Source organism: Calonectris borealis, chromosome 6 (genome assembly GCF_964195595.1).
Source record: "Calonectris borealis chromosome 6, bCalBor7.hap1.2, whole genome shotgun sequence".
Taxonomy (NCBI): Eukaryota; Metazoa; Chordata; class Aves; order Procellariiformes; family Procellariidae; genus Calonectris; species Calonectris borealis.
The window spans coordinates 26,914,187-26,941,690 of NC_134317.1; the positions used below are offsets into that span (position 1 = coordinate 26,914,187).

At 40.1% G+C, this 27,504-nt stretch overlaps 1 protein-coding gene across 1 annotated transcript in view; it reads right to left on the reverse strand.

Annotated features, from left to right (window-relative positions):
- ZNF385B (zinc finger protein 385B) overlaps positions 1-27,504 on the reverse strand; it is a 136,841-nt gene that overhangs the window by 33,550 nt on the left and 75,787 nt on the right. The window contains exon 3 of the mRNA XM_075153357.1: positions 6,840-6,950. Within this exon, the coding sequence (XP_075009458.1) occupies positions 6,840-6,950 (111 nt within the window). The remainder of the gene's footprint in view (positions 1-6,839; positions 6,951-27,504) is intronic.

Below are 27,504 nucleotides of genomic sequence, written 5' to 3' on the forward strand. Positions count from 1 at the left end.
GAGATCTACCAAATGTTTGATCGCATATTTTACCTGTTAGAACCATATTGTAAAAGTATGCATATTTATGTGAGAAGTATATAAATTAAGACTAATTTAGACTAGAATCATAACTTTAATAAAAATTACATGAAGTGATAAATTAGGAAGTGGTGTTGAAAAATTTAGTTTTATCTCATTTGATATTAATAATAGATGTAATTGAAGAAATCTGCAAAACTGAAGTGTTCATATATTTGTTATACCAAAGCTATGCATTATCTTTTCAATTCTGTTCTCAATGGATTTCTAAAACCTAATTGCTCCAAATAGTAAGGTAGATTACTATTGAAAAGGACATAGAAAAATCAAAAAGCTGTGAAGATCAGCCATGTCATAAGAAGTCAACTCATATTTTAAATATCTAACCAAACTTAGTTAAAAGCTCTGTTAAATAGCTGTTATTTGAATAGAACTTTCAGCACGTTATAACCCTATACCCTATAATCGTGCAATATTTCTGTCATGTTGGAGCTAACAACTTTCATCATTTTGTCAGTTCTGTCTACAAAACAGAAAATTACTTTCACAAGTTCCTGAGATTTATGCTTTTAATTACCTCCTATCCGCTTCACTACCCTCCATACCCAAAGAATCAATATAAATAGTCTTATTTATAGGGAAAATGTAAGACATTTGACAAAAGATGATGACAGTTCTGTAGATTTTTATTTGATGCTATTGATTATTTGGTGTGTTATCTTTTTGACAGCATGAGTGATTCATTCAAATTTGCAAAGTTAACATTTGGTAATACTTGCATAAACTTCAAAAATTTGCCTTCTGGCTTTTTAAAAAGATGATCGCTATCATCACATCATTTTTATTAGCTATAATGCATTCAGCAATAAGATGACCTTCAGCATCTCTTAATGCCCGACTGTTACATCTGCTTTTTCTGATCTGCCTACAAGGTGTTTTTTTCTTGATTTCCGAGTCTTCGCAGGTGACACCAAAAACCAGTACCAACTTCAGTCATTACTCACAGAGCAACACACTGCACAAACACAAGTTTATTTCAATCAGATGATATCCTAACAACAAGATGGTACCTACCAGCCTGTATCACAGCCAAAGACCTTTCTATAAGAAACAGAAAGTGTGCAGAAGGAAGCAGATATTCTTTTAGACGTGACCAACAGATGACAAACACTTTTTTCCAAAAAATCACCACAAAACAAAAAACCAACCAAAAAAAAAAGTGGACTGCTAGCATGATATATTTGTGAGTTTGGAGTACAGGGAGGTCTGGCTGTTGAGGAAAGGGACTGGATTAGCACTATTATTGCATAGAGCCCAAGCTCCAAAACCTCTGTGGACTATCAATGCAAATAACGAGGGAGAAGAGCAGAGAGGAGTTACTTGAACATAAGCTGGTGATTCATAGATATGGAGAAAAAAGCAATTCTGCAGAAGCCAAACAGGTATCCTCGCAACTGCAACTCACTTTTCTCTAATGGCTGCAAGCTAAAGTGTCAGACACTACAACAGAATGTAACAGACATCTCGGGGACAGTCTGGCCAAAGCTCCACAGCTGCTGGAGGGACTTATTGCCACACAGCAGCTGCAGGAGACGCTGCAGATTCATCTGGTGCCCAGAAGGAATGAGAAAGAATGAGCCAAGAGTAGGCAGAGAAGGGATCTATGTGGGATAGAAAACAGCTTTTTCCCCTTGCCCTGTTGCTACCGGACCTCTTACGGGTATCATAAGGATTCAGCAAACTCACTCAAACTGCTTTTTGTTTCTGCTAGAATGTCACTAATATAAATAATTAATATCAACAAACCAGACCTACGTAATTAATATGAAAACTTATTTAGCAAAGCTTATCTATAGTCCACATAGATATGCCATGGATTTGGAAGGAATGCTAGAATTCTTAAAAGGAAAAAAAAAAATTTTTTTCAAAGGCTAAGTTAGATTTTTCTCAACATATCTTCCTTCCTCTTGGTGGAATACAGTTACGTCCCTTGCTCTGGTGGCTTTTAAACAAGCATAAAATCTGACTCACTATCACAATCTGTTCCATTAAGAGGATTCTTCCTCTTCTGCTGCATGGTCTCTGGTGGTAGTAAATATAACTGAGATATTTCTCATTTTTTCTGAGCTGGATTATAACACAAGACCATAGCTTGAACTTTACTGACACACTAGTCATTGCTGCACTGGAACACATACTGTTTCATCATCATGTAGAAATTAAAAGATCAAATGGTGTTAAGAGCTATTTTGATGCAAAGATGGAAACACCTATGTTTATTCTAATATACTGTAGCAAATCCAACTGTAACTATTAATGGATGGTGGTGTTTTGTTTTTTTTTTAAACAGTTTTCCATAAAAGTATGTTCCTCTGCTTAACAGAGTAAAGTTTATGCAGGCTGGAATAAGTATCTCATTGACTATTCTGACTAATCAATCTCATCAACTACCAATCCTCATAATGCTATCCTTCCTAAACTGAGATTTCCAACTTAATTCAACAGCAGTTGACTCCTGGTATCTACCATCATTAAAAATTAGTTTAGGAAAAAGCCCTTTCCTCTCTTCCCTCCCCACTTTCACTAACTTTCCATTTTTCTGGTACCATAATCTTGAGGTCAATTAACTTTCTCTTATTTAATGCTTTTTCTCCTCACTAAATCCTGCTTCCCACTCCGCCCCCCCCCCCCCAAAAAAAAAAAAAAAAAGAAGAAGAAAAGAAAGGAAAAAGAAAATAGAAGCAAACCTAATGAGTGGGGATTCAGTTCTAGAAACAGGCATCCAGTATAATTTGGGATGTCCTCAGTTGTCCTGCCTGACCTCCAGCTGCAGGTCCTCTGTCAGGTTTACCAGCCTGGTGCGGATATCCCAGATACCTCAGCTACTCAAACAACAAGACACTTAGGTTGAGGCACCTAATCCCACTCTAAGTACCAGCTAGAGCATCTTAACTAGATCATGTGAAAAATATTGTTGAAGCAACCTCAGTTGTCACCGTTGTCAGGTCAATACTACTATTACAGATAAAATTCCAATTCAAGGACTTCAAAGTTCAGGCTATTAGAACAACTTTAGTTTGGTGTTACTTCACAGAGATGGCATGTTATTTTTCTGTTTCGTAAGACTTTGGATCATCTCTTCTGTACTCCAGTTTCTCCTGGAGTTGACAGAGCTTGAAAAGGGTGCTCAAACTGCTTATGCCAGAATTTATTAGCAGAAAAACACAACTTCCAAATTGACCAAACTGCAGCTAATGAATTGTAGAAAAGGACAGGTAGAGTATGATGGTGAATGTCTGTAAGTACAAGTCAAAACCCATCATTTCTTTTTTGGAAGAGGATAAACAGATCAGGCTAAAACTAGACCAAATTTTGAGTTTGTACGCAATTGTTTTCTTCACGTTGTACTTTTAAAAGTTGTTTTAAAAGTATAGGAGACTGGGAGATCCTGAAGAATTCAGTTAGGAAACACTCTTTTCAAATTATAATATGGTAGAAGAAAAATAGCATCATCCTAGCAACTTTTATTTTTCAAAATACAGAAGGCATCTCATCAATATTAGATATGTTTACACCCACTTTGGACACAACTTATTTTAAAATTTCCTTCCATCCCTGATATCAGACTTTTTCTTCCTGCAGATAGCTGCAGATCCCTGCCTCTCAATCTGATGCCAGAACACTCACCAAAGCTAAACCTGCAGACACACTAGCAGAAGAAAACTGAAACCTTTGCAATTTACTGTATTAATTTAGTGGGAGGTTTGACAACTATAAACTGACTAGTCTGAATTTTTTCGGTCTATTGATCCAGACCAGTGACTGTCCACAGTATGAGGAAAAGATTGCAGGCAAGGAAATCAATTTTCTTCTTATCACAGCCGAATATCCACTGGTCTGTATGTTACTCATGCAATAGATAAAGCACTACTAGAATCAGGTCAGAATCTTCAAACACCATGCAACTGAAATTCATTTAGGAGAACAAAAGTAAGAAAACTACTTAATAGCTTACTTCTGTCATTTCTATTTCATTTGCTTGCATAATTTAGGTCAAATGAAGTTCAAAGGAACAAAATGCCCATCAACAACAAGGAGCATGTCAGCCTTGTAGAGCTAGAAGAAATTGCAAGCGTGAAGTGGCTGTACTACAAATCTCATTCTGCAATGTGCTATGTTCAAGGTTTTAATGCAGGTTATCATAATTCGATGCCACCCAAAAGGCTCTCAATACATTCTTAGGATGTTACATGGTGGAACTGATTCACTGAAAGATTTAACAGTTACAAGGTTCACAAACGTCTGACTCCCTTTTCCCCAATCCGCAAATACAGGATTGATTGTAAAGACCATTCCACCCCCTGAACATAATTTCACATTATAAAGGGACCAAAAAGAAAAATACAAGCAAAGAGTCCAGATTTTTATTTCTATAAAGGAGCTTTTAACAAGCTAAGAAAGAACTATGCATCACCTTTTCAAGGAATAACTGCCACAAGAAAATATTTGCCTACATGCATGCATGCGCGTGTGTGTGTAAGAAAACTCCATCAAGGGATTACAAAAGAGTCTGCAGAGCTTAGTTGAAAGGCCGTTAGCATTACCTCAGTGAAATTATGACAACGTAGATTATAGGAGGGTGATGGTGAGAATAATATCTGAATAAAATAAGTTCTCACTCTCTCAGGAAAAAAAAAAGGCAACAAACACTTAGATAAATAACTCTCAAGGTCAAAAGACTGAACCTGGAGGAAAGATTTAAAATTTTATGTAAGCTTCCCTGGAGAAGCTGAATAATCCAATGAAAGGCTAGATAGCTTTTAAAATAGAAGTGCTATACTATGAAAACTTGTTCTCCAAATATTCCTGTATACTGTGGTTATGAAATATTTGTGAAACTTAAATTTATATTTAAGTATTTTCTACTATTAATAACACTACTAGAATCTCAACACACTCTAAAATCAAATTTCCAGGTTGTTTTTGAATGTCCTGGTGAAGCAAACTGCTACAGAAAGTAAGGAACTTCATTTTATCACTAACAGCAGCGCAGTTATGATACTTCGTCCTTTCTTACAACCACCCATTACAAAAGGATGATGATTATTTTCTAGTAACTAGAACTGAGCATATTGATCACATTTAAAAAGAAAGAACGATACCATATGAATACATCCACCCCAGAAGAGGAAACAAGGCTATATTCTGCCATGCTTTTGTCATGCCACTATTGAAAGCAGAATACGATATGCCCTTTTTGTTCTACTTTGGGAGTAAGTAAGGAAGGAAGAATTGCTTGGTTGGCAGATGCACAGTGTGATATAGTATTTCAGCTCTTTTTTTGTTTTGAGCCACTAAAGTGCGATTCAATCCATCTGCCCGAAGTGCTGTTTGTCCACCTGAACGTCAGTGCAAAGTGAGCGACTCCTCTAGGTCCCTCCAGCGACCCATCATCAGAGGGACCCTGACCTCAGGAGGAGAGGGAAGAGCAGGAACAGGCTGAGCTGCCTCCCTGGTGACAGAGCAAGGTCCAGGTCAGAAGCTAGATTCAGATCCATGGAGCCCAGGGAAATTTTTAAAAACTTTATTGCTTCCTTGTTTTAATCAGTAAAACTAGGTATCTGGACCAAGTATCAGAGCAGAAAGATTTTTTTTGATTTTAAATCTTAACCTTAAAGAGGAAAGACAAGTGAACTAAGTTTTAAATAATGACTTCTGAAATCGGTTAACTAAGTAGATATTGCCACTTCAAAGAAAGTTTAATAAGCTTGTCAAAAGATGACAGATTTAGAAATCAATTTGAAGGTAGGATAGCACTGCTTCAAAATCCTTACCAGCCTAAACAAGAAAGCCAAACTGGGGAAACCACTTTACAGGACATTTTTCAAAGTGGAATGCTAGAGGCAGAGAAAATCAGAGTAATAGGTATGGGGTGCTTTACTGTGAATCTCTAAGACCACCAAGTACTCGAAGGCTTTGAGGAGGTGTCTGCAAACTATTTCTTAGACTGAAATTATAACAGCAAAATATATAATAGTAACACATCACTTAAGGATTTGTTCTTACACTTGAGATCGACAAAAAATCTGAGAATTTTGGGGTTTTTTTATTAGCTTAATGACATCAGTAAGTAGCCTCCAAGAACAAATACATATTTTTAAAGTGTCAAAGGTCATAATGTTCTTAGACATAGTTTTCTTGAATTTCTTTAATTTTCAAGCTACTCAGGAAAAACATTAATTGGATATATATTTTAAACATATCAGTCCATGTACTCTTTTGTAATACATTTTTTTTTTAATTGCACCTCAGAAAACAGTTTCCTTGAACCGTATCATACTCAAAAAGACAGCTAGAAGTAAATGTTCCTATTTATTACAAATGAAAGTTATTGGAAGAATGACTTTATTAAGAAATTGGAAGACATATTGTCAGCAAGGATGAAGGAACAACAGGAAAAAGATATTTCTTCTGGAAGAAGAATGGATATGACATGGAGAACTCAGGAGAAGATTTTCTGTCTGCTCCCCCCCTTTTTTTTTTAAAAAAAAAAAAACACATTTCTTTTTGCAGTACCTCTTGAAGGTTACTGAACTGTCAAATGGGATGGACATAGCATTGGATATTGTGCCAGACCTATTCAAGAAAATCAAATAGTGCACCTCTATGGACTTCCACCTCGGAGTGGACAAAATATCAGCCCCGCAGGCTGAGCAGAATGTAGGCAGAACTGGAATGATTTGTTTGGGAAAAAGAGGTTTAGATTAATTATACCTATTGTACAAAAAAAAAAAGGAATGAAAATAGACAATACTCACATCAGAGTTAAAGCGAAGCTGGCAGACATTACAGGAAATGACTTGTTTCTTCTTTGGGGGAACGGACACTCCAAAAGTATGGTTTATGACTGCTTTTTGCACAGGATCCATCTGGAGAACAAACAACAATCAATTTACAACTTTTCAGGGCAAAATACAGTACAGAAGAAAAATAAAAAATAACACTTTCTGATGGAAGCTTTTTCTTTTCCTTTCTTTACTTTTTTGAGACAAACAGAAGGAAATAAAACTTCATATGAGAAAAAAAATTCTCATAATAATTAGATTTAACACAGGTTAGGGAACTGGTAGCATGCCAGAGCTTATAAAGAAAAAGCAGCTCCATTGTTGCTGCCATCCCCAGGCTACTAAACAGTTCCTCCAACCCTGCAGATCCTCTGTGCTGCAGGGCCCCACTATCGCATCTGAATTGCAAAGAGCCCCCTGAAAGCCTTCCCCTCTCGCCTGCTGATCCAACAGCCACATTACAAGAAACCACTTTTGCCCCCTAACAAATCCCCGACATTTATCTCTACTTGTTTTTCTGTTCAGTGATAGATATTAGCACTTATTTGGAAAATACTCTCTCCTGGAGACCTCTTTGTGAAAGGAGGTCCTTTCCAGGCTCCATTAGAAACATCACGTGCTGGGAAAAAAGGTTGCAATCCCCAAACATTTCCATGCAGAACTTATGAGTGACAGAGCCCATGGGAAGGCCGAAGTTCGGAGGAGCACGCCGGGAGTCTTTGCACCAGGAAATGGTACTGAAGTTACCACGCTTCAGAAAACAAAATTTTAACACTGTGAAAAATGTGAGAGAAGTGAAGCACTGAATATATTAATCCTAAATTTCACTAAACATTTTCAGGAACTGGGAACTGATTATATCTTTGTTAAATACTAGGACTCCTGTTGGTCACCAGTTTAGAATATCCTCAAGATCACAGAGAGCTCTGTTGTTAACACTGCAGGAGCCAGGGAATGGCACTGGATGTTAAGGAAAAAGAGTTTATAACTGCTGCTGCTTCGGCGCCTCAATTAAGCATAATACGTCTTTTTCCCTGATGTGGCATGGACACACATTAAAATTAATTTCCTGACTCAAAAAGATTCAAACATATTTTTGTAATTCATATAAACCAGAATATCTGCTCTGATCTCACAGCTGACCCTGCTCTGAGGTTGGACCAGATGACCTCTGAAGTCCCTTTTAAACCGCATTATCCTATGAGAATCTGTGCACGTGTGGTCCTCCATCCTTATTTAAGATGAGAAATGCATTCTGAAGAGGAGAGGGCAAAAAATGGCAGTCTACAAGAAAAAAAAAGTGCTCATTTCCCAACCCTGTTTTTAAACTAGCACAGGAGAAAACAGTTCAATTTGTTATAAAGTTATGTTTTTCTGAAGCTTGCTTTGCAGTCACAGTGATGTCTTTTTTCTTTACAGTACTATTTGAAGAAACCAAACCTGGCAGTTTAATCTTGGATGGTACACATCACATATTTAATACTAAGCTGACTTACAAAAGGAAGCGAGAAAAGTTGAAGTTACTGATTCATTAGTTAAAGAATTTTAATAGTAAATTAGCTGCTTCCAGACTTTCTAAACCTGAGGATAAAGATTGTAATTTTCCCCTAGTACACATTTAAGCTTCCAGAGAAGCCTGCACTAATGAGGATTTTCTTCACAAATATTCACATGCACAAATACACAAATTCAAGAAAACCATATTGCATCATATCTAAGAAGACATGCCTAAGAAGACATTCTCCAATAATCTATTACCTAACATTAAACGCTTACTTAACAAATTTTTTGGACTACGGCTACATAGGTTTCTTGCTACATTCCTTTTAAACCAAATGCATGGTTTTGCAAATGTCATTGCTAACAAATTTTCTGAAGACGTGACATAATTTTTATCAGCTTTTGCCATTAAATACTTATTTCATTGCCATAGGGGTACCATATTAAGACAATTACGAAAGTAAAACCACCTTGTCTAGAATGAACTACTGAATTATTAAATGACACTACAGTGTTGTTACAATGAATGTGATAAAGTCTAAAAAAACCCCAAATAAATATCCTTATTTCCTGTTTCCTTTGTTTCTAGAATATAGTGACAGTCCAAAGTTTAAAAGCTTAAAATATATTTTAAAAATTCTGTTTCTGACTTGTACCACTTATTGCATCACCCTGCATAATATATCACAATTATACATGCAGATTAAAAGTTTTTTGAGCATCCATTTTATAATAGATATGCCAGTCAATATACATTATTACATTTATAATATATATTAAAAGACTGCTGTATAATTAGGGAATAGCTTCTTTTTTTCTTAAATGGAAGGTATGTTTTGCTTTTCAACTTAACTACTAATGGTTAGATCAGGTAATCTAGAACAAAAGAGTAATGCTGAAAAGTACCTCAACCATTGGAAGTGTCTGAGATCGGTGAAAAGAAGTAGCAAAAATACCCACTAGCGTCTGCAGTCCCGTTCAAAAAAAAAAAAAGGCAAAAAGAAGCAGTGATCAATGATTCCTCTGTGCATTCCAGATAACAATCCACAGTGCTAGCGTTAGGCAATTCAGTTCAAAACCATACAACGCAGACTATGCACAAAGTCCCAGTTTCAAACAGGTGTAGCAGCACAAGGACAAACTCTTACAAACAGTACAGCTCGCGCTGCCTCCAGAAAGTACCACTCGGCATCCCAGGGGAACGGTTAATGATCCTTCCCAAACCAGAGCCCCGCGCGTAGTCTGGTCATGATTAGAATTCAAGAAGTGCAACATTAACAATTAATAGGTTTTAAACATATCAGAAACTGGAGTGGATTACAGCATGCTGGAAAAATAAAATAGTATCTCTCTGTTAGAAGATTAATGCTGCAGGGTAAACTGATCTCCGATCACAACACAAAATTATTCTTTTCATTGCAGGGAGGGAGGGAGTAGGAAAGAGGGAGAGAGAAATTTGTTGAGCTATATATTAGGAAATGACGCAGCATACTTTGCCTGGTGGGGAACACCGGTATTTAAAAAACAGTTCTATAAAACAAAATAATAACAGAAGCTAACAGCTACCACAAATGCAAATAAAACTCTGCACTACACTGTTTATGCTATGGGAAGAATTAATAAAGTGATTCACAGCGCTTTGATAGCCATAACTAAGTTTAAAAACCTTTTAGGCTTGTTCTCCTATCTTAATTCGTTTAATAAAAAGTTAAATTTAAAAATGTCTTTCCAATAAAGTTAAAGATGCTATCTTTTTGCAACAAGTCATCTTAAAACCACCTGCTCACATTGAAGTGGACAGGTTTCAGCAGCAATCTACTACTAATTCTTCTATTTCCCAATTTCAGAATATGCAAACATGAGAAATACTCCACTGAGTATTTCTCCACTGAGACTGGCCACAATGACTTTCAAAGCACTTAAAAAATGCAAATGTAGCAACAGACAATCCAAAAGCATAGAAGAACTGCTGAACTATACTGAAGCTCCATCCAGCCTATCGTTTTATCCCCCAAAACAATCATACGTAGTTATCAAGAGAAGAACAGGAGCAGCACAAACATGTATTTTATTTCCCCCAACTATCTTCACAAGGTCCACATATTTTTCCCACCAGAAATTTTCCAGAGCCAGGTGTTTTCTGTGTATTTGGTAAATCCCAGTGACTTTCTCTTGCATAGTCACCCCTTGAACTGATGTAAAATGTTACCTCCACTCTTTGCAGTGAGTTCAAATGCCTACAATCTGCTGTGTCAAGAAACAATTTTTTTTGTTTTAATGTAGCTCCATGCAACTCAATTTTATAACACCTGTACCACAGCCCAAGTTATCTCTGTGTTGCTCAGTCATTCTGTGCATGGGAACTATTCCATTCCTTTGAGCATCCTTGTTGACCTTCTGAATTCTACCGCAATTTAACAAATTCAATCAAATATTTTGAAGACATGGACAGAAACCATATAAAATACTCAGGGTGGATCAGTACTGAACTCTGAGCTGGTGTTTTCATGGAATCACTATTATAAACCTGAGATCTCACTCCCAAGTGTTAACGGCCAATTCATAGCACATTACTTTCTACGTGAAATTTTGTGAAGTTTTCCTTGCATGTGCATCACTTTACATTTATCTAGATGGAACTTCACCAACCATTTATTGTCTGGCTTCTCAGTCTCATTAAGGTCTTTCACAATGTTTTGGTCTTTCTTTGTCCTTACTACCTTGAAGAACTTCACCATTAGCAAACTTCTCAGCTCACCTCGCAAGTATCTTTTTGGCATGTAAGGATCCTCTCAGGCCAATTTAGTTTTCTTAGAAATCTTTGCCAAAGGGTTTTGTGAAAACCCTTTTGGTAATTCAAAATATGTCCATTAAAACATCCTTATTCACATGCTTGTTGAACCCTACAAACAGGTTTGTAAAGAAGGATTTATCTTTAAAAAGGAATTACGTCGACATTTCACAGGCAGTTTACAGTATGAGGTGTCCTCGTGTCCTCTTCTACTATTCTTATTGAGGTTTCTATTAATTTGCCTGGCAAAAATACGCCACCCAAAAGCTTTCATTCTCCATGAAATGGGTTTTAAAAACTTGCATCACATTTGCCACCTTTCAGTCCTCTGGTACAAAAGCAGTTTCACATGAGCTGTTACACATTATCGTCAGTAATTCATCCTCGAATTCTCTTGTAACTCTTGCTATCAGAAACTCTCCCTGCCCTGCTGTATGTCATGGTACCACAGATTCTTCTGGTGCCTTCTGGGAACTGAATCAGACTGCTAAAAGACATCAAAGTAGCCATAGGAAGGAGAAAAAAAACTGAGCAAGTGCATCAGGAGAACTCCTTCGGTGAAACTGAAGTTCTAGTTATTTTAAAAGATCTCTTTATACATAACAGACAGTACAAACACCAATTTGTGAGCCTCAGAAATAAATTGCACTGATCCTGTCAAGACATAAGTTGCTGCAAACAGAAAGGTTAGCTATAATTTCTAGGTCTTTTGTTTAAATGAGGTGACACTACATTGCAAGAAAAGCTGCTTTTTGTGATGTTGGAAATCCAGAATATTTGTATTAGTTTTTGCTCAGGTGCAATCTCCAGTTTAAAAGTTTGGATAAATCCAGATGCTTATCTGAGTTGAAGCTTTTGGTGCTTGCCTAGTATCCAGGGCTAAATTGCTGGTTACACATCTGAGCTAGTGATAGTGCACTGATTTACATTTGCCATTTCTACCTAATGACCTAATTTCTAAGCTTTCATTCTCTTCCTGATCTGCTTAGCTATTGAAGCACGCAAAGCAAGTGTCATACATGCTATTGCTACCACTCTAACAAGAATCTACACCCAAAAGCTCTGTCTTCTCATAACAGCAGCACAACCTTAAATCTGAGTAAAGTTTAAAATTCTGACTGGGAATTTATGCCCTCAGTTCAGTTACCTCTCATCATGATGTAACTCTTGGGTCAAATCTAGAGTTGTCTGTTAGAGAAGCATTTGTAAACAGAATATTGGTAAGTGGGTATGAGAGATTTAACTGAGTATCACTTAACCACTGGGCATTAAGCAGCTTCTGAAAAAACCCTGAGAGTGGCCCTACGGCATACTGTGTTGTTTTACTCTGATAAAGCAAAATTTTAAACCATATGTGGAACAAACTGATAATACAATCCCGTGTTTCCCTCTGGCAATCAAAGGGAGAAAACAGTGGCATATATAAATTACCAATGCAGGGGCAGCATCTAAATTAAGTTCTGGGACTTTTTTAAACCGTTGGACAACACTCCTTATTTGTGTGCCATTATTTTTTTTTTTTTTTTTTTTTTTTTTTTTTTTTTAAGTAGGCAAACAGCAATAAATGTCCTGTAGATCAGATCTTTTAAACATCCTTCTAGATCACAAGGCCTACATGAACTTGTCCCATTTTAGCTCCAGTTGTCAGGAAAGCTGAGCACACTACCATCGCAGAGAATGACCGTACGCTGAAGCTTAACGTAAATTCTGCCATATATACACAGCCTCCTACCATAATTGTACATACTATGATGACTAAGGTAGTGACAGAAGTGAATACACATACTCAACAGAGCACATATTTAAAATGCCCAGCATAAGATCAGAAACATTAAAACTGTGATGCAATACTTGGCACACTTGGCCAATACAAACTAGGAAGAATCTGTTCTCTCCATGTTCGTGCTGTTTTTGTCCCAACAGGGAACATATTTCTCATTTGGCTAATGCTAAGTGTAATTTACTGTTCAAATGATTGCTATACTATTATACAGTTCCTTGCTTATTTTGCATCACCAGGAACACTTGAGTTGGCTCTACAGATGGAGCTCTACCTGAAAGGAGGTTGTAGCGAGGTGGGTGTTGGTCTCTTCTCCCAAGTAGCAGGTGATAGGACGGGAGGAAATGGTCTCAAGTTGCACCAGGGGAGGTTTAGGTTGGATATTAGGAAAAATTTCTTCACCGAAAGGGTTGTCAAGCATTGGAACAGGCTGCCCAGGGAAATGGTTGAGTCACCATCCCTGGAGGTATTTAAAAGACGTGTAGGTGTGGCGCTTGGGGACATGGTTTAGTGGTGGACTTGGTAGCGTTAGGTTTACAGTTGGACTCGATGATCTTAAGGGTCTTTTCCAACCTAACCCAGCTCCCCCTTTTCCAGCTCAGGGGTCTGGGTACCTGGAGAACAACTGGTCTTACTTTTAAAGACTGAGGCAAAGAAGGCATTAAGTACCTCAGCCTTTTCCTCATCCTTTGTCACTATGTCTCTGCCCATATCCAACAAAGGGTGGAGACCGTTGCTAATGTATTTATAGAAACATTTTTTATTGTCTTTTATGGTGGTAGCCAGATTATGTTCTAGTCAGGCTTTGGCCCTTCTAATTTTCTCCCTGCATAACCTTGCAACATCCCTGTAGTCCTCCTGAGTTGCCTGCCCCTTCTTCCAAAGGTCATAAACTCTCCTTTTTGTCCTGAGTTCCAGCCAAAGCTCTCTGTTCAGCCAGGCTGGCCTTCTTCCCCACCAGCTCATCTTTCAGCACATGGGGACAGCCTGCTCCTGTGCCTTTAAGATTTCCTTCTTGAAGAATGTCCAGCCTTCCTGGACTCCTTTGCCCTTCAGGACTGTCCCCCAAGGGACTCTCTCAACCAGTCTCCTAAACAGGCCAAAGTCTGCCCTCTGGACGTCCAAGGTAGCAGTTCTGCTCATCCCCCTCCTTACTTCTCCAAGAATCAAAATCTCTATCATTTTGTGATCGCTATGCCCAAGACGGCCTCCAACCGTCAATCACCCACAAGTCCTTCTCTGTTCACAAACAAGAGGTCTAGTGGGGCGCCTTCCCTAGTTGGCTCACTCACCACCTGTGTCAGGAAGTTATCTTCCACACACTCCAGAAACCCCCTAGACTGTTTCCTCTCTGCTGTATTGCATTTCCAGCAGACATCTGGCAAGTTGAAGTCCCCCACGAGAACAAGGGCTAGCCATTGTGAGGCTTCTCCCAGCTGCTTACAGATTATTTCGTCTGCCTCTTCATCCTGGTTGGGTGGTCTGTAACATACTCCCACCATGATATCTGCCTTGTTGGCCTTCCCCCTGATTCTTGCCCATAAACACTCAACCCTATCGTCACCATCATTAAGCTCTAGACAATCAAAACGCTCCCTAACGTACAGGGCTACCCCACCTCCTTGCCTATCCCTTCTGAAGAGTTTATAGCCATCCATTGCAGCACGCCAGTTGTGCGAGTCATCCCACCATGTTTCCATGATGGCAACTATATCATAGTCTTCCTGCACAATAGCTTCCAGCTCCTCCCGTTTGTTGCCCATGCTGCATGCACTGGTGTAGATGCACTTCAGGTGGGCTATTGATCCTGCCACGTTTTTAGGGGAAGAAACCCTAATTCCTACGTGACCATTGTCAGGCACTTCCGTGGTTTCTAACATATCCATAACCCTTACATCTTTGCTGCTGCATGGATCTCCATCTCCTGCCTCCACTGAGACAGCAGACCAAAGGACCTCGCTAGCACACCATCCCTCAAAGATTGGTGTGCTGCCCCCAGGCTTATCTCTAGCGAGCCTGGTTTTATCCCTTTCCCCCTTCAACTCTAATTGAAAGCTCTTTTGGCTTTTTGGCTTTGGCAACAAGCCCTAAATCTTTACTGACATGCCCATTTATCCATCTTGTGTGCTAGCACAAATAATTTCACCATCACATATCCTTCTCTATCTTAGGATGTGTTCTGACCCAGCCTGGGAGAGGGAGCTGGCTGAAATATGACCAAACTGGGATGTTATGTTGAAGCAGAGACTGCTTTCAGTAGGGTTTTCACTTGGGAAGTCTAATTTGCAAGACTTTGTTGGACCAAGCTCCGGAGGTCAAGAATGAATCCCAGCCTTCTCAGTAGAATTTGTTTCTCCTAAACCAGTTCCAAAATAGTGGTTTAGACCAACATAAGCAAAAGGAAAAACATTCTACACCGTCCAACTGAAATAAAATCAGAGATTTTCTAATCTTTTGCTCTTCTGTCCTCTTCTGCTTTTGCACTTCTCTGGCTTAAATCAAGAAACTATGATATTTAAAAAAAAAAAAAAATCAGGTAGATAACTCTAATCTCTCCCAGCCCCTCTCTTCTCCCCATATAACGTGGTATGATTAAGCAGACATCAAAATAGAATTGAGAAAACACCTTTTAATTCCTTTTTACTATTATTTTCTCAGTGCTGGGAATATTTCCTTTGCCCTTCCTTCCCTTCATCCATGGATATATTTATTGCATGTTAAAAATAATTTCTGGTTTAGAAAATCGTACTTAGGAGAGCCTTAGAAAAAGTGTTCTAAAAATTAAATACTGCTACTGTTTTAGAAATTGTTGTGTTACAGCTTATTAAAATTTAATATTTGATTCCTGTAGAAAGACTTAACGCAAAGAAAGAACGAATTGGTTCCACCAGACACCACAGCAAAAAAAAATTCTGAATCTGGTCTCTGTTTCTTATAAGGCTTATTCTCAAGTGAGGATATAAATACATAAAAGGATTGTGTTCGAAATGTGAACACCTACAATAGACTTAACCCTTATGGTAGAAAAATGTCAAATTTTCTGCTCCAGAGAAGACTGGAGATTTTTGTAGGTGAAATAAAGAAAGAGAAAGCTGCTGAAAATGTTTTGGGATAAAAGAGAATTCCCCCCTAAGCAAATGGAGAATGAGGAAAAAAGCAAGTGTCTGAGGTTTAATATTTGTTTCTTATACTAAATTGAACCAGCTTTAAGTAATCAGCAGCTTCTTTTTTAATCCATGCAGATCACTCCTCTACCATAGTACAAGACTGTGTATCTGTAAGAAGAATTTTTAGGACCATGAACAGACCAAACCTGAGAAAAAGAACAAAGTCAAGTACAAACCGAATGTTTAATGGTTAATACTCAAGCAATATGACAACTTCCCTTCCCTTTGTGGCTCTGCTGGCTCACAAGTTTAACTGTACATGAGTCACTTCACCTGAGCCTTATATTATTCATTTGTAAAATGGGGATAAAAATATTTGCAACCCCACAAAAAGGCTGAAAGGTCTAAAAACCATGTTTACAACTCTTCAAAATCATCTGATGGAAAATACTATATAACTGCTATTTATTATTAAGGCTGCTGTTATTCAGAACACTTGGCTGTGTTCAGCTAAACAAAAAAAACACTACCAAAACCATCTTGCCTCCAGATCCAGTAAAAAATAAAAACATACTATAGTTTGAGACTTGCTGAAAATCAAACCAATAACATACTCTGAGAGCAAAGCTATTCTTGTTTCTCTACATATTAGCATCTGACAGTAAAATAATATGAATAGGTAAAATAATAGGAAAAATTACCTTTCAGTAGAATCCTATCAAAAGACTCAAGCCTAGGAGTTTGTAGTCAGAAAAGCAGCTTAGATAACATGTGGGGTAAACAAGATTCCTGATTTTTGCTTTCATCTTTGAGATGGTCCTTAGATATGACCTTTTTCTTCTTAAAGGTCTGCTCTAAGTTTTGCTGACAGTTTTCTTGCTCCCAGCCTGCTCCAGAACACCAAAGATGAATGGTATTCCATTACGTAGATTTGAATTTCCTCTACAGTTCTGAACTGTGCAAAGAGAGGTTAGAGACAAATTCATGGCCTTGATATTCTGTGAACAGGAGAATAAAGATACAGGAAGCCTCGTCTTCTGAAATGGATTAATATCATTACCTTTCTCATACTGAAAAAAAAATATCTAAAAAGAGGATAAATTATATGTGTACATATACATTTGAATATAAATGTATAAAATGGCTGAATATAAATGAGAAGCAAATCAGAACCAAGAATTGCAACAAGTATGCTAGCTGACAGCTGTCATCTACTCTTCACAGTAAGTAAGGAATAATAGGCTTTCCTTATTTAAAAATCAATAACGGTGCTTCTGGTTTGGGTTTGGTTTTTTTTTTAATCAGTACCACACACTACACAGCCAGCCTTTAAAATGCTTTTGATTAAAAAGTGTTGTATTTAAATATGAATCTTTAAAGGAACATTCCATTTCTAATTAAACCTGTCCTGAAACTTAATGTAGTATCAAAGTCTGTTGTTTGGGATTTTTTTAGTTTGGTGGTTTTTTTTTTTCTTTTCTTTAAATCTAAGTAAATGAGACATAAAGCAAGGTAGAAACCTGACTCTTCTAACAAATACATGAGCAAGAAATGTGATTCTCTTTCCCTAGTGTTAACTTGGGGAAGCAGCTGAATTTCGTGGTATCTCTACTGTGAGATCAGGCAGATTGAATACAGAGAAGACTAATTTGAAAGGCACAGATCTTCAAATCAACCTTGCTCTGGTAGTTGACATGAGCTGGTCAGTGCTTCAAACCTGCATATCATTGGTCTTCAGGTATGCTAAAGGAAGACAGGTTTCACACTATGACTTTAAATTGCCATACAGTACTTCTAAATTGTCATAAAATTGACTGTATCTAGATTAAAAGACCACTAGCTATAGCCACATTCAGAAAGAAAGAGTACAACAAGAATTAATTCTTAGCTACATTTTTATCATTTATTAATTAATAATTATTGCAGTAATTCTTAGTTTCTCATGGAACAATGTGACGAAGGTCTAAGGGAGGGCAGGAAAGCCAGCCACATGCAGCCACCATGCTGCAAAATCAGCCACTTCTGTATTCATCAGACACGTGGAGAATTTAGATTTCTCTAAATGTGCTCTAAAATTTTGCTTAGGACAAGACTTAGAATTAGAAACCACCAAAACCTTTATAAGCACAGTGGTGCAACACATGTGCCCTGTTTGTCTTAAACTACAATTTTGCAACTGCTTGCTTTGAGGGGAGAGGTTTTCCTCACAGTTTATTTGCAAAATACTCTCAGTGGTCTAATGCTTAAAATATTTATGGCTAACAACCCTCTCCCTTTAACCAGTTTCCTTGTGTCAATGAACATGCTACTAACTTGAGAAGAAAGCAATTCAATGAAGACAAAAGCTTCTTTGCTTTTCCTTATGCTGACCTGTAAAAGAAACAAATATTGCTGAAGTGTCAGAGAGACCAGCTCCAAGCTCCCTGTAAAGACAGAGATGAAACACGTAGCCAAGGAACAGATTTTCTGGAGGACTCAGCAAATGGTAGGATTTGTATGCAGAAACTGTATTTCTTTACAGAATTAGGCTGATGACCCAATTACTTGTACGGACAACAATGGAAGTAGTGCGACAATTTAGGAACCATTTCTCAAAAACCACACCATAGATGCCGAGCTCCTGTAAAGTGGTAGGGAAAGGCGACCGCACCTGGTGATTTCTGTTTCTCAGCAGTGCAAGTCAGTGCACTTTCTCCTTAGAGGCAGGGTTTCCTATCTGGCTGTTGATCTGGGAACTGAGAGGAGGAAGCTTATCCATCCCATTCCCGTTAGAGAAAATACAAAGTAACAGGAAACTTTAAACAATAATTAATGTTTGAAGAGATTCTCCCTTAAAGCCAGTCTGTATTATTTTAAGTAAGATTTTTTCCTGAGAGTAATATGTGTTAAAGACTAGAAACTAAAGGCAGAAAAGTACTTATTTAGGCTCACCTATTTAACAAAGAGTTGCTCTTTGAAGAGATTCCTGCCAGGAACTAGGGAACCTGCATCTTTATGTTGAAATAACACAAACTGTAAAAGTTGTCAAAGATTGCTTTTGGCAGCATTTTTTTTCCATATCTAATTCTGTGTATCTTCAGGTGTGTGCTTCAAGTTCAATCTTTTTTGAAAGTTTCAGCAGAAATGGCTCAAGTATTTTGTGGGAAGAATATACTACCTTAAATAAGTATTTTTCAGGGCCTCCAAAGGCTGAGAAAAATTTTTCCAAAAACTGCTACCACAGTTGAAAGAGGTCTCTGCTGGTTTGCATCAAAGCCATAGAAAGACAAAGAGGAATTCCTGGCTTGGTACAAAAAGCCTAAAGGACACAAAGAAAAGGGACTACAGGAAACTAAAGAGAGGAAGACATGGAGGGTAAAGGGACTCTGCAGCCAGGTACTGTGAGAGGAGAAGAGAGTCAGAGGAGAAAGCAAAGACTAGCCACAGAGCAGAGGTCTGCGCTTCCAGAATTTGGGCTTTATTATGCGGTTCCTGAACCTCTGCTTTCCTCACCTGAAAATATCTGGGAAAACACCTATTATTTTCTTTTATTCCCTTTATAAAAGGTAGTAGGCTCATTCTTCATGTTGTAGTTTGGGTGATTCTGGCTATGACTTGGAAAACATGAACTATTATATCCATAATAACTAAAAGTGAAATAGGAATGTTTAAGTGCTCCACAGGAATAGAAGGCAAACCTGAATTGCCTTTTATGCCTGCACGACTATAAAAAAGGGTATAAAATGTCTGTAGGAAAAAATCTTGCCATTTCTTGATTAAAAAAACAACCAAAAAACTCCAAACAAAATACCCAGCTACCCCACAAAACACCTCTCCTCCTAAGTTAATTGCTTAAATTTCCTTTCTGTGCTGTTAGTTAATGAGTGTAAAGCACAGCTCTTACAAAACTTCACCTGCTCTCTGGAGCAGAGTGTTTCGAGGGAGAGGAGCAGAGCAGGTCACTCCCCTCCAGCTCTTCACAAAAGGGAAAAGGGGAAATCAGAGCACGTGGACAGGCTACTTCAGTGAAGAGGACCATAGATGACGAGTTGGCAACATCCAGTTGGCTGCATCTGTCATTTGCTCCTCCTGTATACAACCCCGAGCTCCAGAGCGTACTTTGGCACTGCAGCAGGGCGTTAAGTGGCTGAATTCAGAGCCTGCTAAGGAAACGGCAAGCTCCTGAGCCGTGGAGCCATGCCAAACACAGAAGAGGCACTTGGCGCGGAGGGGCGAGGGAAGCCGGCGATATGAGTGCCCTGCGCTCTTATCTGCAGACCTCCGCTTCTGCCTCGGCTGATTACTGGGCCCTTCAAATGAGAACCAGATAGGTAGCAAATAGAAATGAGGGACATAATTGAAAATGCAGAAGAGGAAAGAGCAAATTAGTTCCTCCCAGTAGTTGTCTTGGGGCTAGGCCAGGGATACTTAGTTCAGCAAGGCTAATGCTGGAGAAGAGACAGAGATTTCTGACTAAGTTACTAGTCAGCTCCTCTTTCCTTTCCTGTAGCACCTTCCAGCTGGCTCACCTTCACCGGCAGATGTAAAATACTTCTGGTCCAATTCGCAAGGGGACTGAGGGAACTCTAATATAAAGAATCAGCATAAACCTACTTGAAGAGCAATAGACACTGAGGCAGCAACTAGGCCACATTAACCCCTGTGTCCTCTAAAATATGAAGGTATGAAACAGCATTTACAAACCAATCATGGGCTAGTTAGATAGAAAATATTTCACTAATGTGAAAGCTATAAGAGATGCTATAATCTTTGATTACCCCCGAGGCCATAACAAACTCAGACGGAAGCATATGAATTGCTTATTATTTTCTATGATGATAGAATCTGAGAAGTTGCTGATACTGCTTTTGTGCAGACTGACGGGTCCCTGGCTGTACCGCTTCAACTAAATTTGAATCATGTAGTGCTGCTCTCATTTCAGGACAAGGTAGAAGGCACTGGAGTTTTGAGATTTTTTTTCTGGGGAGCATACATGCTTTATAGGGAGATGCAGACAGTGATCATTAAGTTTGCCTTGCAAGATAAATCCTGGCTTTCAGCCACTTCAGCACAAGTATCATGATAACCTTCCATAATGTGATCACAAAGCGTCCTTTCTTCATTCAGTCCACAAGATGGATGACATGAGACAAAGAATCAGGGAGGTGTAGAGAAAGAATGGTACAGAAGGTGAAGCTGTGTGGTGGAAGCCAGCGAGTGTAAAATTCAACATTACCTTATAATAAACGCACAGTGGGAGCACAGTAATGGGGAGCACAGTAATCTTAACTTTCATTTCCACTGACTTTATTCACTTGACTTTGAAGTCTTACAGATTTTTAAATATAATCAATATGCAAGATGTTACATGTTAAGGAACCATTAAAGTCATTTTAGTGTGCTAAAAAAGAGCTCTGCTTAAACGATACCTTTTTGTACACATCCATTCCAAATTGGAGGTACCAATTTGGGAAGTTCCTATAATGCTGTCTCCCATTCTGCTATAAAAAAGAACGTTTTAAGTAATACCAGCCAAGAATTTGATTCAAGTTATGCAGCGCTTCAGACAGAGGGGTGAGCAAGAGCTTTTAGAACTTGATGCCAGGACAAACATGATGACATCTTTGGATCTGCTGTTGCAGCACTTCTGAGAGAGGGTTTGTCCTTCTGTGCAGAAACTCAGGTTCAGGCTGTGACAACCTGATCGTGCCTGTCCTATTCTGACAAAACTATTTGCTGGTGCTGTGAAAAGGCCAGGAAAGAAGAGAGCACCTATTCTGCAATACCTCTCTGCTTGGAATCCTTCATTCTGCCCTTAGAATCATAGAATCATTAAGGTTGGAAAAGACCTCTAAGATCATCGAGTCCAACCATCAATCCAACACCACCATGCCCACTAAACCATGTCCCTAAGCGCCTCATCTACACGTCTTTTAAATACTTCCAGGGATGGGGACTCAACCACTTCCCTGGGCAGCCTGTTCCAAGGCCTGACCACTCTTTCAGTAAAGAAATTTCTCCTAATGTCCAATCTAAACCTCCCTTGGCACAACTTGAGGCCATTTCTTCTCATCCTATCACTTGTTACTTGGGAGAAGAGACCAACACCCACCTTGCTACAACCTCCTTTCAGGTAGGTGTTGAGCGCGATGAGGTCTCTCCTCAGCCTCCTCTTCCCCAGACTAAACAGTCCCCGTTCCCTCAGCCACTCCTCATAAGGCTTGTGCTCCAGGCCCTTCACCAGCTTCGTTGCCCTTCTCTGGACACGCTCCAGCAGCTCAATGTCCTTCTTGTAGTGAGGGGCCCAAAACTGAACACAGTATTCGAGGTGCGGCCTCACCAGTGCCAAGTACAGGGGCACGATCACCTCCCTGCTCCTGCTGGCCACACTATTTCTGATACAAGCCAGGATGCTGTTGGCCTTCTTGGCCACCTGGGCACACTGCCAGCTCATGTTCAGCCGGCTGTCAACCAGCACCCCCAGGTCCTTTTCCACTGGGCAGCTTTCCAGCCACTTTTCCCCAAGCCTGTAGTGTTGCCTGGGGTTGTTGTGACCCAAGTGCAGGACCCAACACTTGGCCTTGTTGAACCTCACACAGTTGGCCTCCGCCCATCAATCCAGCCTGTCCAGGTCCCTCTGCAGAGCCTTCCTACCCTCGAGCAGATCAACACTCCCACCCAGCTTGGTGTCATCTGCAAACTTACTGAGGGAGCACTCGATCCCCTCGTCCAGATCGTTGATAAAGATATTGAACAAGACCGGCCCCAAAACTGAGCCCTGGGGAACACCGCTCGTGACCGGCTGCCAACTGGATTTAACTCCGTTGACCACAACTCTCTGGGCTCGGCCATCCAATTTTTTACCCAGCGAAGAGTGCACCTGTCTAAGCCGTGAGCCGCCAGCTTCTCTAAGAGAATGCCGTGGGAGACAGTGTCAAAGGCTTTACTGAAGTCCAGGTAGACCACATCCACAGCCTTTCCCTCATCCACGAGGCGGGTCACCTGGTCATAGAAGGAGATCAGGTTGGTCAAGCAGGACCTACCTTCCATGAACCTGTGCTGGCTGGGCCTTATCCCCTGCTTGTCCCGCACATGCCTTGTGAGCACCCTCAAGACAAACCGCTCTATAATCTTCCCCGGCACCGAGGTCAGGCTGACCGGCCTGTAGTTCCCCGGATCCTCCTTCCGGCCCTTCTTGTAGATGGGCGTCACATTGGCGAGCCTCCAGTCGTCCGGGACCTCCCCTGTTAACCAGGACTGCTATAAATGATGGAGAGTGGCTTGGCAAGCTCCTCCACCAGCTCCCTCAGTACCCTCGGGTGGATCCCATCTGGCCCCATAGACTTGTGAGCGTCCAGGTGGTGTAGCAGGTCGTTAACTGCTTCCTCTTGGATTATGGGGGGTTTATCCTGCTCCCCATCCCCATCTTCCAGCTCAGGGGGCTGAATACCCTGAGGATAACTGGTCTGACTATTAAAGACTGAGGCAAAGAAGGCATTAAAAGTACCTCAGCCTTTTCCTCGTCGTCGTTGGCAATGTTCCCCCCCCCGCATCCAATAAAGGATGGAGATTCTCTTGGCTCTCTTTTTGTCATTAATATATTTGTAAAAACATTTTTTGTTGTCTCTCATGACAGTGCCAGATTGAGTTCTAGCCAGGCTTTTGCCTTTCTAATTTCCTCTCTGCACGACCTAACGCGATCCCTGTACTCTTCCTGAGTTGCCTGCCCCTTCTTCCACAAGTGATAAACTCTCCTTTTTTTCCTGAGTCCCAGTCAGAGCTCCCCGTTCAGCCAGGCCGGTCGCCTTCCCCGCCCGTTCTTCTTGCGGCACATGGGGACAACCTGCTCCTGAGCCTTTAAGACTTCCTTCTTGAAGAACGTCCAGCTTTCCTGGACCCCTTTACCCTTCAGGACTGTCTCCCAAGGGACCCTCTTGACCAGTGTCCTGAGCAGGCCAAAGTCCGCCCTCCAGAAGTCCATGGTAGCGGTTTTGCTGGCCCCCCTCCCTACGTCACCGAGTATCAAGAATTCTATCATTTCATGGTCGCTAAGCCCAAGGCGGCCTCCGAGCACCACCTCTCCCACCAGTCCTTCTCTGTTTGTGAACAGCAGGTCAAGCGAGGCACCTCCCCTGGTAGGCTCACTTACCAGCTGTGTCAGGAAGTTATCTTCCACCCACTCCAGGAACCTCCCAGATTGTTTCCTCTCTGCCGTGTTGTATTTCCAGCAGAGGTCTGGAAAGTTGAAGTCCCCCACGAGAACAAGGGCTAACGACTGTGAGACTTCTGCCAGCCTTTTGTAGAACACTTCATCTGCCTCCTCATCCTGGCTAGGTGGTCTATAACAGACTCCCAGCAGGATATCTGCCTTGTTGGCCTTCGCCCTCATCCTTACCCACAAGCACTCAACCTTATCATCATAATCATTGAGCTCTAGACATTGAAACACTCCCTAACACACAGGGCTATCCCACCGCCTCTCCTTCCTCACCTGTCCCTTCTGAAGAGCTTATAGCCATCCATTGCAGCACTCCAATCGTGAGACTCATCCCACCTTGTTTCCGTGATGGCGACTAAGTCATAGCTACCCCGCTGCACAATGGCTTCCAGCTCCTCCTGCTTGCCACCCATGTTGCGTGCATTGATGTAGATGCACTTGAGCTGGGCTGCCTATTTCTCCCCCAACATTGGCATGCGGTCCCTAGGCTCTTCTCTAGAGAGCCTGGTTTTATCCCCTTCCCCCTTCGAACCCAGTTTCAAGCCCTCTTGATGAGCCCCGCCAACTCGTGAGCAAGAATCCTTTTCCCCCTGTGAGACAGCTGAACTCCATGAAGATCCCTTTCTGGCTGATCTCTTGAAACAAAAAGGCACCCTTACTGAGGAATAAAGGCATGTATCCGAGGAGTTAATACAATCATTCCCCAATTAATTTTTCCTATATAATAAGCAAGTCCTAAGGAACAAAGACAAATTTAATTGGGGCGTGAATTGATAAGTACTATCCATATGTCCACAGCATTTTTAGAACTATTAATGTTTTTAGGAGAAACAGAAAGGAGACATTTTAAACTAAAACAATTCCACCAAGAAAATAAGATATACTTGGGGTAGGCACTTCTTTTAAAAAAATCAGGGTCTGCTCAGTGCTTCCTTTGAAAGTACCCCATGTGGAGAGAAGCAAGTGATCAGAACACTGTCACAGATGAAATGGGAACACTGATGTTTCACCTGGAGCATGACAGATGTTTCCAGAATTTAAAACTGTCAAAGTTAACTATATAAGAAAGCGTTTACCGCAGATTTTAAATATATTTCTATACATAAGAAAAGTTCTTTTGGAAACACTCTAGGGTGTGTTCCTTTAAACATATTTGTAGATAATATATTTTACCTTGTTTTTCCTGCCCTGGTAGTTACTGTATCAAGGTCCTAAGCAGACACTTTTCTTTTTTCAGGCCACTGAAATTAAGTTAGAAACTACCTCCTGGCAAGGTTTAGAAAAATGTTTCTATATCTGACTGCCGTTGAAAATGAACAGGTAGATCCAAAGAAGTTTTCTCTTGAGACCACATTTCTTTTTGCCACCTTCAGTGAACACAGGCGAGCATGAACAGTGCTGGCACGTGCTGCAGGGTCCCCTCAGTCCTACTGAAGGCAGAGAGATGGATTGAGTGCTGCACACTAGAGGTTTCACTGTCTATAGTCCTTGACAAGTCCTCATGTGAGTGAAGTGCACAGATTTCCTGATTGATCCATGAGGCAAATGATGGCTTTTTTGGGGTGAAGGGACAAAAAGCTCTTCTAATATTCTGTTCCTGCACAAGATGAAAAATTATGGCACTTTGGATGACACATACATTATGGGTCAACTGGATTTAGCTTCAAACTTGAACTCAAACTTGATCTTCTGGAAAAAGGCTTTTTACAAACTTTTACATACTCCCCCCCCACACTTTACAGTGAAAAAGAAAAAAAAGATTATAAATACACAAACATAGAAATCTAAATTTGCAAAGGTTGTGCTAAGTTAGAAGGAAAGGAAGTGCGTGACAGCTGGCGTTCACTCTGCCTGTCACTAGATAACCATGAACGATTTAGTTTTCCAATGAGCTTTAAAGTCCATTGTAAAAGACTGTTAGGGAAGATCAATACCTGCAAGACAAATGGCAGCCTGTGAATTAGAAACAGAGTAGTACTGAACCACTGTTCGTCAAAAAAAAGAGTTTAAACATGCGGTGTCTGTGGTGCATAGCAGCATGATTTTACATAATTATCAAGAACTCCAAGGGAGGAAATAGACACGGAGTTGACAATATTTACCGATTACCCCAGGCCTCTCTTTTAATAAAACCCATAGAAGTTTGGAGAGGAATGACAGGTGTGAAGGATAAACACTCCAGGAATTAGGCAAATGGAATGTAACCCAGATAAATGTAAGCTAGTGTACAGAGGCAAAACCAGTCTAAATATCCAAATTAATCTGTCTCTAGAGGCTACTGCAACTCAGAAATTCAACAATACCACCAGTAAGCAAATAATGTTGGTTGACTCTACAACTACAGCATCCCTAAAGAAAAGGTTCTCCGAGTCTTTATGTATGGTTCTGTGAAAAAGTTCACCTATAACACTAGTGCAACTGGAAAGCAGACAAATGAATAACAAATAAAAGTCCCGAATGTATTAGAAAGAGGATGGAAAATGAATATGAATTGCATCATGCCTAGAAGACGAGAATGACACACTGCTTTCTTAAAATTGTATTGAGCTGCACTTTAACGTCCTGCACTTTAAACATAGCTGGACTTTTTTTAGTCTTTTATCTCTTTGTACACATGCACGTGCACATACCCCCCAATGTAGACACATGCACATCCCCACATCTCCCTTATAAACACACAATTTTCACATATATGTTTTGCAATTAATTAGTAATATTTGCTACTGTTTATAACATGTGTTGGGCTGCTGACGTTTGAAAGAAGCTGGCTGATATGTTACCTCATAACCATCCCACAGCACCGCGTGCTGTAGCACAAGGCCTGTCAGCAAGATGTATTTGCAAGTCATGAAGAAAAAAAATCCTCTTGCTGTTTTAACTTCAGACAGAAGGTGAGTTTGTGAAAGGAAACACTTGGCAGTGGTTCAGCCGATCACTGTCTGGCGGTGGTGACATTGCTTCCCTCTCCATGCCCCCCGCAATTACAGTGACAAGTGCGATGCTGTACAGTTCAAGCAACTGTCACGTACGAACAGATCGTACTTGCTGACTTGGCAGAAATGACCCAGAGCAGTTTCCTTCCTGTTGCTATTAGCTTACTATTTGCTGTCTCGTTCCATGCTGAATTACCTGCGCACATGGAAACCTGAGTGGCAACATGCAAAATATTGGTTTTGGTGTACTCAATGCATTTAAGATAATAATTAATTAAACAAATGATAAAGTGCGATAGCAAAAAAGCATTTTGATAACATTCAGAACCA